This window comes from Uloborus diversus, chromosome 2, assembly GCF_026930045.1.
Source record: "Uloborus diversus isolate 005 chromosome 2, Udiv.v.3.1, whole genome shotgun sequence".
NCBI classification, from domain to species: domain Eukaryota; kingdom Metazoa; phylum Arthropoda; class Arachnida; order Araneae; family Uloboridae; genus Uloborus; species Uloborus diversus.
In genome coordinates, this window is record NC_072732.1 from 188,804,768 (window position 1) to 188,819,820 (window position 15,053).

At 35.9% G+C, this 15,053-nt stretch overlaps 1 protein-coding gene across 1 annotated transcript in view; it reads right to left on the bottom strand.

Moving 5' to 3' along the window:
- The window catches only part of LOC129216719 (acid-sensing ion channel 1B-like), a 39,453-nt gene that overhangs the window by 9,480 nt on the left and 14,920 nt on the right, over window positions 1–15,053 (bottom strand). Inside the window, exons 5-10 of the mRNA XM_054850935.1 lie at window positions 13,887–14,047; window positions 11,582–11,680; window positions 6,419–6,533; window positions 4,300–4,379; window positions 3,984–4,034; window positions 888–943 (exon numbers count right to left, since the gene is read on the bottom strand). Coding sequence (XP_054706910.1) covers window positions 888–943; window positions 3,984–4,034; window positions 4,300–4,379; window positions 6,419–6,533; window positions 11,582–11,680; window positions 13,887–14,047 — 562 coding nt within the window. The remainder of the gene's footprint in view (window positions 1–887; window positions 944–3,983; window positions 4,035–4,299; window positions 4,380–6,418; window positions 6,534–11,581; window positions 11,681–13,886; window positions 14,048–15,053) is intronic.

The following is a 15,053-nucleotide window of genomic DNA, read 5'->3' on the forward strand; positions in this document are numbered from 1 at the left end:
AAAAGAATTTCATCGAAATTTTGAAAAATCGCTTCGAGGTACACATCCCCATGCTACAAACTAACTGTGCCCAATTTCATGAAAATCGGCCGAACGGTCTAGGCGCTATGAGCGTCACAGAGATCCTGACAGACAGAGATCCCGACAGAGAGACTTTCTGCTTTATTATTAGTAAAAAAGATTACCTACTTTACATTAACATTACTCATGTTTCTTATGATGATAAAATTCGTATGTAATTTAAAAGTAAAAAATAAAGTGATTTTCCAGTTCTATTAACATGTGACAATTACTGGATCACAAGGTGTCATACACTGGGGTATCAGGTGCCATTTACTGGTGATTTTGGCAACTTTTTACATGCATATTTTTTATAAAAGTATCGATTCAAATATTTTTGATTTTAGTGAACCAAATAGATGCACAGATGTGCACTCTTTGATACAAAAATATATGCAAGAGAGGATTTTTTTTCTAAATACTGAAAACAGAGGTAACTTTAAGGACAAACTCTTAAAGTGCCAATTATTGGAGTCTTTACCTAACTTTTTTTTTTTTTTTTAAGGCTCTCATTTTGGGAAAGGGGGTCTGTGTGGTATCTGGAATAAATGGTAATCAATCAACAAGCAAGTTGCAAGACTAGGACGGGTTACTTATATTACGAAATATGAGTGACGAGTGTAGAACCCAAGATTCTTTGTCAAAACGTATAGTCTCTGTGCGAAAACAGAATCGAAATGTGCGGTCGTTTTTGATGAAAATTAAAGCTGGTTCAGATGAACATTATAAATTTAAAAAAAATCATCGAGTTCTCTCTCTCCCCTCCTATCCCAAAATATAGTAAAAATTCTATAACCAAATTAGTAATTATCTTCAAAATATTTTACGTTATTTCGTAGAAAGGTCTTCGTCTCCACTTTCCTAATTCAGCTTCTTCTGATACCTAAAACATAAAAAAATAGCGTTAGTCAAAACTATACTGGTATAAATAAACATTTTACATAAAAAAAAGAAAGAAAATTAATTTGAATTCAAATTATGTTTTTCGCAATCACGAGTTACGACAGGACCCTACTCATTGGAATTATTGTTTCTAGAAACGGCTCCTGCCCATTCCAAGTCTGCCCCTCCTTTTGGGCGGTTACGTGTGCATATTTGTGTATGTGTAGGATTGTGTGTGCGCGTAGACATGTGTGTGTGTGTATCAGCATGCGTGTGTGTCAGACATGAACGCCCCCGACCAGGAGAAGCGAATTCCGGGGAATAATGCTCAAGACCAGTGGAGTCGCGCCTGCAGAGGACGGTGGGGTTGGAAAAGGAACCAAACATCAAGGACAGTCAAATGAAAACAATTAGCAAACGAGATTGCTCAAAAACCTCCATTTTAATCGTACTTCAATTCACAGAGAATTGAAGTACGATTGAAGAATTCATTGGCACAATTAAATAAAAAAATTGCCTCTCTTTCTTAGAATTAGTCTGCAGTACAATTATACTGTCATTCTCTTGCACTGACTGCTTTTGCGAGTATGTCCCACACGTTGTCTAACGGGGCTGTAAAGTGGCCAAAGGCTGATCAACACTAGTGTTTAAAATTAAGAGAATTTGCATATTTTGTCGAATCTAATGTAAAGAAACGAACGAAATGTAAAACCACTGCTTCGACAGAACGATGCAAATCTCGCACGTCGAACACCTAACCTCACACGTGTATTGGAACAGGCCTTCACCAGTAGAGGAATAGGCTCTATACGAGTACGCGACAAAATGAGTATCTCTTCCGCTACCACGCCTTGGCGAATTTATTGGTGCTTCTTTTCTTTTTTTTTTCAGCAATCAGTATTTTAGATTTTAACAGTAAAAATGAGTAACCATCAGCATTTAGATCATGGAATGAGGTGGCGAATTGTGAGAATGCTAGAAGCTGACCAGTGTGCAATTTATGGAGACAGTTTCAGGCTACATCGAGAGAAGGCCTGGCAAGGTTGTCCAAGAAGCACGACGGCCAGAAAAGTGAGTTATTTGTCCATTATTGCAACGCGAAAGTTGCCTCTTACCTAGCCTATTTATCATACAAAATTTCAACTAAATCAAATAATATCTTTAGCTGCCCATTTGACTTTGAATTTTGAGTAGTTAGCCTGATTTTTCACCAAACTGGCGAAAATGGAATGATAAAATATAATTAACTCTCATTTGAAACATTGTGTATTTGAAATGAAACTCTTGATAAATACGTACTTAATATACAATTAGTTTAATTACCTAGGCGATTGCAAAATTGCTTCCAAACGTGTAATAAGCGCGCTAACCGCACGTGCTCTACCAGCGCACTTTCTCATCGCGTTTACTAGTATCAATTGCGTTCTTTGTTCTGGTTGGTTATCTCTCTCTTTGAAATGATTAATAGAAGGTTATACATGTTTTTATTAAATAAGAAAAAAAAACCCCTCCACTTTAACGAAGATAATTCTTGGTTGGGAAAATGAGCCTCAGTCTCATTCTCCCAATCTCTCTTTCTTTAAGTTTTCAATCCCAAAATGAAAAATTATTGCACAGATAAAAATAAGCAAGGTGTAAAGAGTTAACTAGGAAAAAATTGAGTAATTTATTCAGTTAATAAATGATTAGCAGCTGTGTGAAGTTCAAGTCCAGTATATCGGAAGCCAAGTCTGAAAGAGTTAAAATCCAAACTTCGAAAAGTCGATTGACTGGTTAATGCGTTAATGTTGAGTGACATGCCCGGGTAGATTAAAGGAAGTATCTACACATTAAAAGTTTTCCAATTTGATTTTACAAACACGCTGATTTAATTTCTGCTGAAAACCAAGCTTTTTCGTACCAGTAGCCTAACTCCAAATCTGAATATATTATAGATGTTTGAGGGGAATAAAAAACGAGTTTCTTCAAATGCATGGTAGTTTCTTCAAATGCATGGTACAATTCAAAAGTAATGAGCCTCACGTTATACTGACGCACACACATCCTGCAGCTCGTTCCGCTTAACAGCGATGGTGGTGGGAGATGTTGGCTTTACAGCGCAACGCAGGTCAGTTGCCTCCCAGCTTTCGGAGCGGTACCATCAGCTTTAACAGTAACCCCTATACGGGGCACGTGACACAGCGATATGGAAAGTTCATAAGAGCAACGCAAAGAGATCAAGTTTTTCTTCAGGTTTCCTTTCCAAACGTTCGCTATGCTTCAACAAGCGTTTGGGACTGAGTGTATGTCCTATTCGCAAGTAGAAAAGTAGCTCGAGGCCTTTCGTAAGGCCAGAAAGTGGTGACGGACGAACCCCAATCTGGACGCCTGTCCTCGGCCAGTACTGACGTGAATGTGCAACGAGTGTGTGAATTTTTGAACACGGACTGGTGTTTGAGTCTCTACCAAGTAGCAAAAGCCCTATTCTCGTGTCAGAGACAACGATGCAACGCATTATTACGGAGAAGTTGCACGTGTGGAAAGTCTGTGCGAAACTTGTGTCTAGAGTTCTGACTGAAGAAGGTTCGAGTCAACACTCCCGTGGTGCCCTAGCTTTTCTACAGTCCGGTCTTGTAGCCTCCCGACTTCTTGTTTCCACTATTAAAATCAGCGCTGAGAAGGAAACGTTTCGACTCCATCGAGGACATTCAAGCACATGTCAAGGCAGCCCTGCAGATATCCCGGACCAGGACTTCAGGGATGCCTTTGAGTCATTGAAAAGCGGCCTACAGAAGTACATTGTTGCAGGAGGTGCCTGTTTTTAAAACTATTAGTCAATTGTACAGATCAGCTCAATAAATCTGTCTTTTTAAACCAAGGCTCATTACTTTTGGATCGTACCATGTATCTCCAAATGTCTTTTTTTTTTTTTTTTTTTTTGTTATTACCATCGACCTGCTCACGCCAGTAAAGCGGAAAAGGAATACAATCTTCGGTTAAACATTGCGTCAGTTGGATAATTGGGGTGGGGGAGGGGGTAGCAATGACAAATACACACTTACTTTTGCACGTCTCGGCCAAGTTGAAGAATCCATGGTGACTTCATACGTTGACTGTCTGAAAAAATTGGTCGTTAGTTCAGTGAAATTTCAGAAAATGACCTAGATGCATCATATATATTAAGTAGTAGATTTACTTTGAAAAAAAGTGTCGGATAACAAATTTGTCAAGTACTTTCAGTGAAAAACAAAACTGTTGTTGTAAAATTTCAATAGCATGAACAGAATAGTCGCTTGTTATAGCGAAATTCAACTCAGAATAAGAACTGAAGTTTGGATTTCAATTTTAAATCAGATGTTCTATAATTAAGGATACTACTTGCCTGCAAGGGACTCGGCATAGAGATCTACAATATTCTTTCGTCTCGTTTGACACTCGTTCGGCGCATTCGATCTTCTCTGGGGGGAAAAAAAAGAAAGTTTTCAATTGATAAAAGTGTTTTCAGATAGCAAAGTTATCATAAGTAAGTTATAATGGAAACAATAACAAAAGTTTTAAAAAAAATTAAAATTTCGTCAGAAGTTGTCGAACCGACATGCTGTGGCCATCATGAAACTTTTCTCGATTTACTATTTCATATGAATGTCCGATACTTACGTATAATCTCAATAAAATTTGGCGTCTTGAAACCATTTCAAATTTGCTAATTTTTGCAAACCAGTTGGTGAAGCTTGTTGTCTTAAAAAAAAAGGAACCGCATATGAGTTTTAGCCCGTGGGTATTTCAGTTCGTTGTTTAATGATAATAATTGCGTTGTAGCGCTGAAACACTGCGTTTTATACATAGAATAATGACTGAAAAATGTGTCCAACCGTGAACATGCGTGAACTTATTTTTCTGTGGAAAAATCGAGATAAAGAATAATATAAAATTGGGATATCAACCGATTTTCTGAGAAGGTACGGAATAGACTTACAATCTAGAAATTTAAAATCATGTTGTGGTATACCCGCCAAAAGTTGCGAATCTAAGTAAACTACAACAGGTTAGTATGTTTGAACAATTCCTTGGGCCCTCTCCCAAGGCCAAAGGCAGACTGGCCCACGGGCCGATGCGCCCTCCCGCCTATGCGCTCTCAAGGCTGAACACCTTTTTTATTTGTTTTTAATTTTTTAATTTTTTTTTTATTTTTTTATTCTTTGGTGCAAATTTACTTATTTTTAAAATTTTATTAAAAGAATTACCGCATTTTTTTTAACTTTTGGTGCAACTTCCTTATTTTATTATTGTTATCATTTTTTTGCGCTCACAAACCAAACCTGCGTGACTTCATTTCGCTTTTTTTTCCCTTTTTTCTTTTAATCGTAAACGTGTGTACCATCGTTTCTTTTTTTTTTTTTTTTTTTTTTTTGCACCTTTTTTTTGGCACTTTTTTTTTGCGCCTTTTGGAGGCCAAAGTTGGCGCCCTCTAGCGGGACCCAGTCTGCTCTTGACTAAAGCCTGATTTTCTCCAAAACATTTTTTTAGGGCAAACCTAAACCTAAAATGATATTGAAATGCCAATTCCAGTAGAGAGTAGTGTTACCAAGAGTTAATGTTTACATCCAAAGCATTTTCAAAACTGTATACAGTAACATCCCGTTACAACGAACTTTAAGAGATCGCAAATTTTTTTCGCTGTAACGGGAATTTCGTAGTAATGAAATTCAAATAATATAATGAAAATTAAAATAGGACTGAAGATTTGTTTTGTTGTATTGTTATTTGCTGAATAAGATTTTACAGTTTTTTTAAATATCTTAAAAAAAATAAATAAATAAATAAATAAAAAGGTCGATTTTTCCGCTTTTTTTTTGAGTTCCTTTGGGAACCCAAACATTTTGTCCTAGAAGATCAAAATTTTAATGGGGATCTTTTGTTACTAAAAAGCAACTTCTGAGACTCCAGGTAGTACGAAATTCGCATTCAAAAATCCTTTTTTTTTCGCTCCAGACTCCAACCTAAATACTTCCTAGAGCGGTACCCGCACGGCTTAGCCCGTAGTAGGAAAATTAAAAGGTCATTTGGTTCGGCTGTATATTTACAAATAATGGACGATGAATTTCTCGCCAATTTTCTATGTTAATTTGCTCTCCCATGTTACGGTAATTTTCTCGTCCATGTCATGGTAATTTTCTCGTTCAATTTAGGGCCCGGTGCAGAGGCAATAAATCCATCAATGGTGGTAAAAATGTAATCATAGAAAAAGAACAAAATTGAATTTTATAGAAATCGATTCGAGGTGATAACCCCTATGCTACGAACTAATTTTGTGCCAAATTTCGTGAAAATCTGCTGAACGGTTTAGGCGCTATAAGCGTAACAGAGATCCAGACATCCAGAGATACAGACACAGGAGAGTAAAGAGATACAGGTAGGGACACAGACTTAAAGCTTTATTATTAGTAAAGATTATATAGTAAGGTAAAATATTGAGCAAATTAGTTGAGTCAGTTACCTGGATCAAAGGATTCTTGTTTCCATGGCAATGCGTCGAAAAAAAGGCTGAGCTCAGTGGTCACATAGTTGCATTCCTTTAACTGCAGGTTCTGTGAACATTCCGCAGTGCACATCTGCAATACAGGCGACAGTTTTCAAATTTAGTCCCCAAATAACTTCAGAAAAATTGAATTGTATCAGTTAACCCCTCGTATGTACAAGGACTGTGGAATTATACCGAGGCGTTTCAACAAAAGATGGATAAGAAGCATATACAGTCGGATCTCGATAGCTCGAAGCTTATGACTCGAATATTCTTTTATCTCGAAGTTTTCGTCAGGTCCCAAATTCTTGAGACCTTAATTTCCATTTTGCTCACCCCTGAATGAATGTTGAGTTTTTTTTTCGACCCGATCACACGTGGATATATACCAAAGAACGTATAGACGCCCGCAATATCCATTTTGACGTTTCCCGAGTTAATTACAACGAGTTTTCTCGTGACGTCTGTATGTATGTATGTATGTATGTATGTGCGTATGTATGTCACATAACTCAGGAACAGTACGTCCTAGAAAGTTGAAATTTGGTACGTAGACTCCTAGTGGGGTCTAGTTGTGCTACACTTGTGGAATTTTGCCACGACTCGAACTACCAATAACTCGAGCGTTTTAGCCGGTCCCTTGGGACTTCAAGCTATTGAGAGTTGACCGTATAGGGTGTCTCAGCTAAGCACTTCAGAACTCCTAAAGGGGTTGGGTGCATCCTGACGATTTTAAATCGTGTAACAGGGAGGAGTCGCAAATGCTTTCCTGAAGCGGTGATGTACTCAGAAGCACCATAAAGAAAAGAGACCGTAAGTGAAAAATCTTTTTTATAATACATGTAAAAAAGCAAAAGGGACATACGTCAAAGTAAGTGTTCGAAGTTCTGTCAATCGGCTACAATACACACCTCACATCTTCGGCGCATGGAACTCGAACAGTCTGGAATACTTCTGGCTCAAATTTCTCGGGTTGGTAAAACATTTCCGACCCCGATATGATTTCGAGCCGTCAAGATGCACCCTACCCCCCTCAGGAGTTCTGAAAAAGTTAATTGAAGCACCCTGTATATTAGGGTGGAACGAAAAAAACAAAGTTTTTATTTTCGAATCGTAATAGTGCGGAAAAGTTGCGATTGGTGAAAACTTATAAAACAAAACAAAAATTTTAACAATCGGATAATATCTTCCGATCCCGCAACAAGCCTGAATATTTGAAAAAATGGAAAATTTCATGTTTTCTTAGTGATTTTTCAAAAATTTTGCTTTAATATTTCTTTTTAAGGCTCTAAGACGGAAAAGTTACGATTGGTAAAGCCCTCAGAAAAAAAAATTGAAATCTAATAATACCTACTGATCCAGAAACAAGCCTAAAAAATAAAAAAAGTTGAGAATTTCAGATTTTTTTCCGAATTTTTAACATTTTTGGTTCAATGTACTTTTTTAGGCTGCAGAACGGAGAAGTTACGTTTAGTGAAGACTTCAAAACAAAAAATAAATATCTTTTTGAAATAAAACAATATCTTCCGATCGCGCAACGAACCTACATGTTTGAAAAAATGTAAACTTTAAGCCCTTTTTCAGATTTTTTTTTTATTTTAGTTTAACGATCCTCATAAGTTCGGTATGAAATACTAATGGAAGAACGTTTGTTTATAAAACAAATGTGATATTTTAGTATTAGCCTGCCTGTGAAATTGTCCACATGGCCCTTCATTCCCGCAAGACTTATATTTTTTTATGTCACTCAGTGCAGTGTATGCATCAAATACGCCCCTTTAGCGCCTCACGATCTTGAATTTATGAGCTTTTTAGTTGGCTTGTGTCTATGGGTATCTTACTTAAATGAATAAAGTAGTCGCGCTGGCATCAGTATTTCTCCATGTTTCTAATGTGCGTGTGAAGTCGATTTGCTCTGCTAAACTGTTTCAAACATGAATCCATCTTTGCAGAAAAGAATTACGAGAAAGTCCTTTGAGTGCCCTATATTTGGCCACCCGAGAGATTTGCCAACAAATAAGCTCTCTACTTATGAAAATGTACTTCAAAGTTGCTTTCAAGAGAGATTTGAGTTAGCTAGAAAAGTCAATAACACGAAAGTGAGTTTTTCCATTGTTAAGGACATAGTGGCGCAAAAAATTAAATGTAATCTTTCAAATGAAGAACAACCAAGTTGTTCAGTCAAGAGAGAAACTGATAATGATTACAAGTCAACCGACCCAGAGAAGAAAATCCGGTGGCAGATGAGGATTAAGCTGAAAACTACGGCACTAAGTAGCGATCGTTACGGCGTATCAGATCGTGCAACTGCTGCCATAGCATTCAGTGTGCTTCAAGACGTTGGCTTAGTGACTGAAACAGATACTTCCAAAGTTGTTGATAGACAAAAAATTAGCAGAGAAAAGAGCCAAAATAGAAAAGATCTGCAAAGTGGCATTAAACAAGACTCCGTTTGTGGTATTTATTTTGACGGAAGAAAAGATGATACTTTATATATAGATAAGATTGAATCAAAGCAATTTCGGCGAACAGTGAAAGAAGAGCATTATTCTATTATCAAAGAACATGATTCCGTTTATATTGGCCACGTGTCTCCAAACTCTGGATCAGTCAAAGACATAGTGAATAGCATTGTTTCATATCTAAATGAACAAAGAATTTCACTGGATGATTTAGCCATCGTAGGTTTCGATGGTATTAAAATCAATTCTGGGTGGAAAAGTGGCGCGATTCGTCAATTTGAAATTTATATTGGACGACCATTGCAATGGGCAATTTGTTTATTACATTTCATTGAGTACCCTTTTCGCCAGCTTTTTCGGTATTTGGATGGTGAAACAACTGGCCCAAATTTGTTTTTTGGACCAATAGGAGAACAACTCAGAGGTTGCGAAAAACTGCCAGTAATAGATTTTCAAGCAATTGACGGTACAATTCCAGATGTAAACTGAAAGTGCTTGACCAAGGATCAAAGATATCTTTTGGATATATCTCAGGCAATAAAGGGTGGCAGTTGCCCAATTGATTTGTCAAATCGTAACCCTGGCCCATTCTCACATTCCAGATGGCTCACTTATGCAAATAGAGTCCTTAGACTGTACGTAAGTGTATGGATCCCATCAGGTGAGTTAAAAGACATAGCGACTTTCATTTTGAGATGTTACATGCCGGTGTGGTTTGAAATAAAGAACCGCAAAAATTTCACAGACTGTGCCATTCATGTTTACAGAACAATTCAAACCTGTCGATACTTGCCTGATAATCTAAAACAAGTTGTTTACCCTGTCATTGAAAGAAAAACTTTCTTTGCGAATCCCGAAAACTTATTAATGGCAATGGTGTTTGATGAAAGGAGGCACATAAGAGAACTAGCGTTTAAAAACGTCTTAAAAGCCAGGGAATCTGTTTCTAAAGGCAAAAGCATTAGAAACTTTGTCATTTCATCTCTAAATTTCGAAGCAGAAGATTACACAGAGATTATTAATTGGAACACGACAAAGCTATCTTCTCCACCTTTTCTTCGAAAAGTTCCTAACAAAGACACTGAAAATCTTATTGAAACAGGCACTATACCCGACTGGGATATAAAACTATTCCCCTGCCATACGCAAGCTGTCGAAAGATGTGTGAAGCTAGTGACGGAGGTTTCACTCAAAGTGTGTGGATTTAAATCAAGAGATGGCTACATAAGAACAACATTGAAATCTAGATCAATTATGCCCGAATTTTCCAAAAAATCCGATTATAAATTAGCTTTAAAAAGTAACACTTAAAAAACTTGTATACTGGATTGTAAATTTGGTAAATATTTTATAACTTTCTATTATTTGAAAATGTTTCCTTGTTGTAAAGAATGGTAGTTTTGCATGTTTAGAAGATACCTTAAAAGTCAAGAAATAAATTAATGTTTATGTGTAATATAAGGTTTTTTAAAAGGCTTTTCCCTGTAACACCGGGGAAAAAAACAAGAACAATTTTATTTTTAATCACTAAGAAAAGATGAAATTCTCCCTTTTTTTCTACTTTTCATGCTTGTTCCTGGATCAGAAGGTATTATTTGATTTCAATATGTTTTTTAAAATTTCTAAAGGCTTCAGCAATCGTAATTTTCCGTCTTAGAGTATTAAAAAGAAACGTTGAAGCAAAGTTTTTTAAAAATCGCTAAAAACACATGAAATTTTCTATTTTTTCAAATTTTTAGGCTCGTTGCGGGATCGGAAGATATTATCCGATTTAAAAAAATTTTGTTTTGTAAGTCATCACCAATCGCAACTTTTCTGCACTATTACAATTCGAAAATAAAAACTTTGTTTTTTCGTTCCACCCTACTTACTGTATATACATAAAAACCCCGTTTCAATTCTACTTCTGAAAAACAAGTCATACGTCACACAGTGAGCCGAAAACTCCAAAAAGCGTTTATAAATGCTTTTTTATCCAATATTAAACCAATTCAAGATTAATAAATTTGCACAGGCCTACCTCTTAGGCAATCAGAACTGGAATTTTAGAGCCCTTCGTGCACTACAAAGATGAAGGGAGCCTTTAGAAAGTTGAAGAACCATAAGTGCGGGAATTTATAAAAATGCATTTAAGAAGTCTATAATTTTTTTCTTATTAAAGGCGGGTATATTTAATTTCTCTTGTGTGCAACGATAGTAATAGGACGAAAAAAAATGAGTAATCGAATTCTCAAACCGAAAATCGATTTTGATCAGCACCGAAACCCTGGGAATTCAAGTCTATTTTTTTCAAAACACTACAAAAAATGACCTCTTATGTCCTCTTAGAAATTAATATTAATTAGTCATAAATAGTCGGTAGAAAGACCCTGAAAAGGAATTAGCTGCGTAAACCTGCGAACTTTGGACCCCGAGCCCAAACAAATTTAGAAAACTCCATTATAACATGCCTGTGTAAACAAACAAGTAAGAGAGGTTTAAAAAACATTTTTAAGCGCTTTTTGGCGTTTTCGCCCTACTTTGCGTCATACAGTCTTTGAGTAAGCAGAATTGGATGACTAAAAAAAAGTATTATTACAAATTACATGAACCAGCAAGTGCCTCTCTCGTTCAAAACTCTTTGTTTTCAAGCAAAAGCTTTTGCAAAAAATGCATAAATGAAAAAGTATATATTTACCCTCGTACTTAAAGTCTTATCATGTAGTTTTTCCCAAGGTAGTTTTTCATAATTGGTACAGTTGGAGCTGTAAGGAGCTGGAAGCATTTCCACATTATTCTGTAAATATAAAAGATTTTGTAAATGAACAATTTTAAGACCAGTTTCAAAATCGAACTGCTGACCACCAGTTCCACTTGCGTCATTGATAGTTGCTCCGAAAATCAATAGATTTTTGGCACGAATTATTTAGAATTAGTAATGCATTGTTATATCTTCAAAATCCTACTCAGTATTCTGCCTTGTGCAGGTAAAGGGCAGTAACTGCAGATTTTTCATTTTTTTTTTTGCTTATTTGGTTTCCGCTGAAAAAAAAAAACCGTCTAATTCCAACATTTCCGTAGTGTTAATACTGAATCCAACAGATATTTCTTCAAACATCTTGAAAACTCATTTCTGCAGATACTGCCGTTTACCTGCACACGGCAGTATTACACCCTATTTAAGGTAAAGGTCAAACATTGTTGGCTCTTTCATAATCAGTTTTAGTACATGTCATTATACAGAGGATTCGAATTATGAAACAACAGTATAGCTTCTAGATATCGTAATAAAGGCAATTTAATCTTTAAAGTAAAAGAAAACTTCCTTACATAACTCTTTATTCGCTCTCAGTCCTAGTCCCGCAACTGTCTTTCTTTCGAAACGAAAAACCCTTTTGGTACTACAGTAGAAACTGGATTAACTGATGGGTCGGACCCTTTTCGGTTAATCGAAAGTTTTGGATAAAAGAGGGGATTTGAAAAATGGGACCACAAAATCTTTAACTCTGGATTTTAGCATGCACACAAGTGCAAAACAATTACTAGTAAGTGTAGTGTTTTAAAGTGCATCATATATTTCATTTCTCAAAGGTGTTTTTTGTGGGAATATCGAACGTCATAACTTCTTCAAAAGAGGATAAAACATTTCAGGCATCATTTTAAAGATCTTTTTTTCACCTTTTTCGGCAAAAAATAGACATTTTGGTTGTTTTGTCGTGAAAACCGATTGATTTTATTATTATTATTATTTTTAAAAATAAAACTTCAATGCATAGTACCTCAAAATGGTGACCTGCTGACTCAGTTGGTTAGATCAAAATCTAATAATGCCAAGATCGTGAGTTCAAATCCCCACTTGTCAAAAAACATATTTTTTAAAATGACTTATTGTCTTCAGCAGAATCCTGACCTAAATTTCCATGAATATAGGACCTAAACTTATTGCATGATTCTGAGCTACGGTTCTCTTATTGTTAAAATCTGTAAACAAGACATTAATTTGTGTATGGTAAACCGCAGTAGAACTTTTTAAAAGTATTATACAATACATACAATAAATGGGGGGGGGACCGATTTCAGTTTATTTAATAGTAGTATTACGCATTGCTTTAGAGTACAGCATCTCGAGATAGAGACTCAGTTGCTCAGTTTGTAACAGAGTCCTGCTAATAACACGAAGGTCATGGGATCGGTCAGAGTTGGGATCGGTTGAGTCAGAAAATGTAGGTTTTTAAAAACTAATTTTCTCAGCAGAGTTCTGATTCAAATTTCCGTGAATATACAATCTTAACACATTAGGGGCTAGATTCTAAACTACAATTGTGTTTTTGCATTGAAATCAGAAACTATCCCCTATTTTAACATGGTAAATCGCAGTAATCATATATGTTATTTCTCAAAGATGTGTTTTGTGGGTACGCTATAACTGCCTTAATATTTTAAAGATTTTTTTTCTCTGCTATCAGCGAAAAATAAACAAGTCAGCCACATTTTTTGCTGTTATTTAAAAAATTATTTTAAAAACCGGGTTTCTGAATGCTTTCTGTCGAGCGCGAATGCTTCACACTGGTCAACTAGCACTACTTTAAGTGTAAACTAGCGGTACCAGCACGGCTTTGCCCGTAATAGAAGATTAAAAGGTCATTTGGTTCGCCTGTACATTCACAAATAATGGATGATGAATTTCTCCCCAATTTGTTATATTAATTTACTCGCCCATGTTACGGTTCCACGTTATGATAATTTGGTAATATACTCGTCCACGTTATGACACTTTGCTCGGTAAAATGGTCTGAAAATTGAAACAGAATAGAAAAAGAACAAAATCGAATTTTCGAAAAATCGCTTCGAGGTGCTACGAACTAATTTTGTGCCAAATTTCTTGAAACAAAAATGCTCAAAAAAGTCACAAGCTGTGCAACTTTAAGAAAGGCTCTTAAACAGTAACTAGTTTAAAACATTAAAAGCAATTTAAGGAAAAGAAGGAAATGCATAATCAGTACCTTCTTTAAGCCGAAATTATATGAATTTCCGGGCTTGACTTCCGTGCCATCAGAAAAGGGATCAGGATAAACTTCCGGGCTGTGGAAAGTGACGAGAACCGCGGCATCACGGTCGGGCTCCAGATATTCGTTTGTTTCGACGTTGACCACTAGAACCAAATCTGAAAATTCAAAGGAAAAAAAATAAAAAACAGCTGTTAAACCATTACCGTAAATATTTTACAGTGAGCAGAGATTAATTGGGAAGTACCTATAAAACTGCCAATAAATATTTTCTATTCAGTATATTTGTACCTTTTAGGAAGAAATTTCTTGTGAATAAAATTCAAGTATGTTAAGAACTTAAAGTTCCTAGAAATATTTGCTTCAACTTCCACAGTAGTAGGGTGTTCATTAGAGTGGAGTTAAAGGGAAAAAACTACCGTGCGTACTATTGTACACTTAAGGTATTCTTTGTATAACGGCTCAGTTCTTAAAAACGTTGAAATGATATTTACAAATACAGCCTGTACAGTTAAAAAATCCAACAATTTAAAAAATCTTCAAATATCGTAAACACAATGGAAAACGCGTACGTACCTCAAAATGCGATAAAGCTAAGACGAAATAGTAGCACGCAGGCTTTGCAACAGAGCTAAACAGCAACTCATTAAGTTCTCAGTTGTCAGTTCTCTCACGACTTTCGGTTGTGTTGGTGAGCTTTTTTGCACTGATGAAGAGGCTCCATTGTAGCCTTGAAATAGCGATATGCTGTATTTTCTTCACAATTTGTGCTTTATTTACGTTGGGTTTTCACTTTAATCATATTGTAGCACAAAGCTTATATGATAATTTTTCATTTAACTCATTAACTCACAACTGGATGATTGAAGAATTTTAATGATCTGAGCACTTCCTCACGTAATACTTTCGGACGAAAATATGTTCACTAAAGTATTAGTATCTACTAAGTATAGTCACTAATAGTACTTAAGTAAGTTACTTTTAGTATTTATTAGGTCTAAAAAGTCGTTAAGCTTGTGAAATTGGGTGATTTTTCATCAACTTTGCGCCATAAATTAATTGCCAAAAACAAAGCTTGGTAATATCTCGCTGCTAATTTCCAGAGAAGACCACAGAATTCCATGTTACAGCTGGCTAAGCAGGAAACAACGTGCAATTAAATCT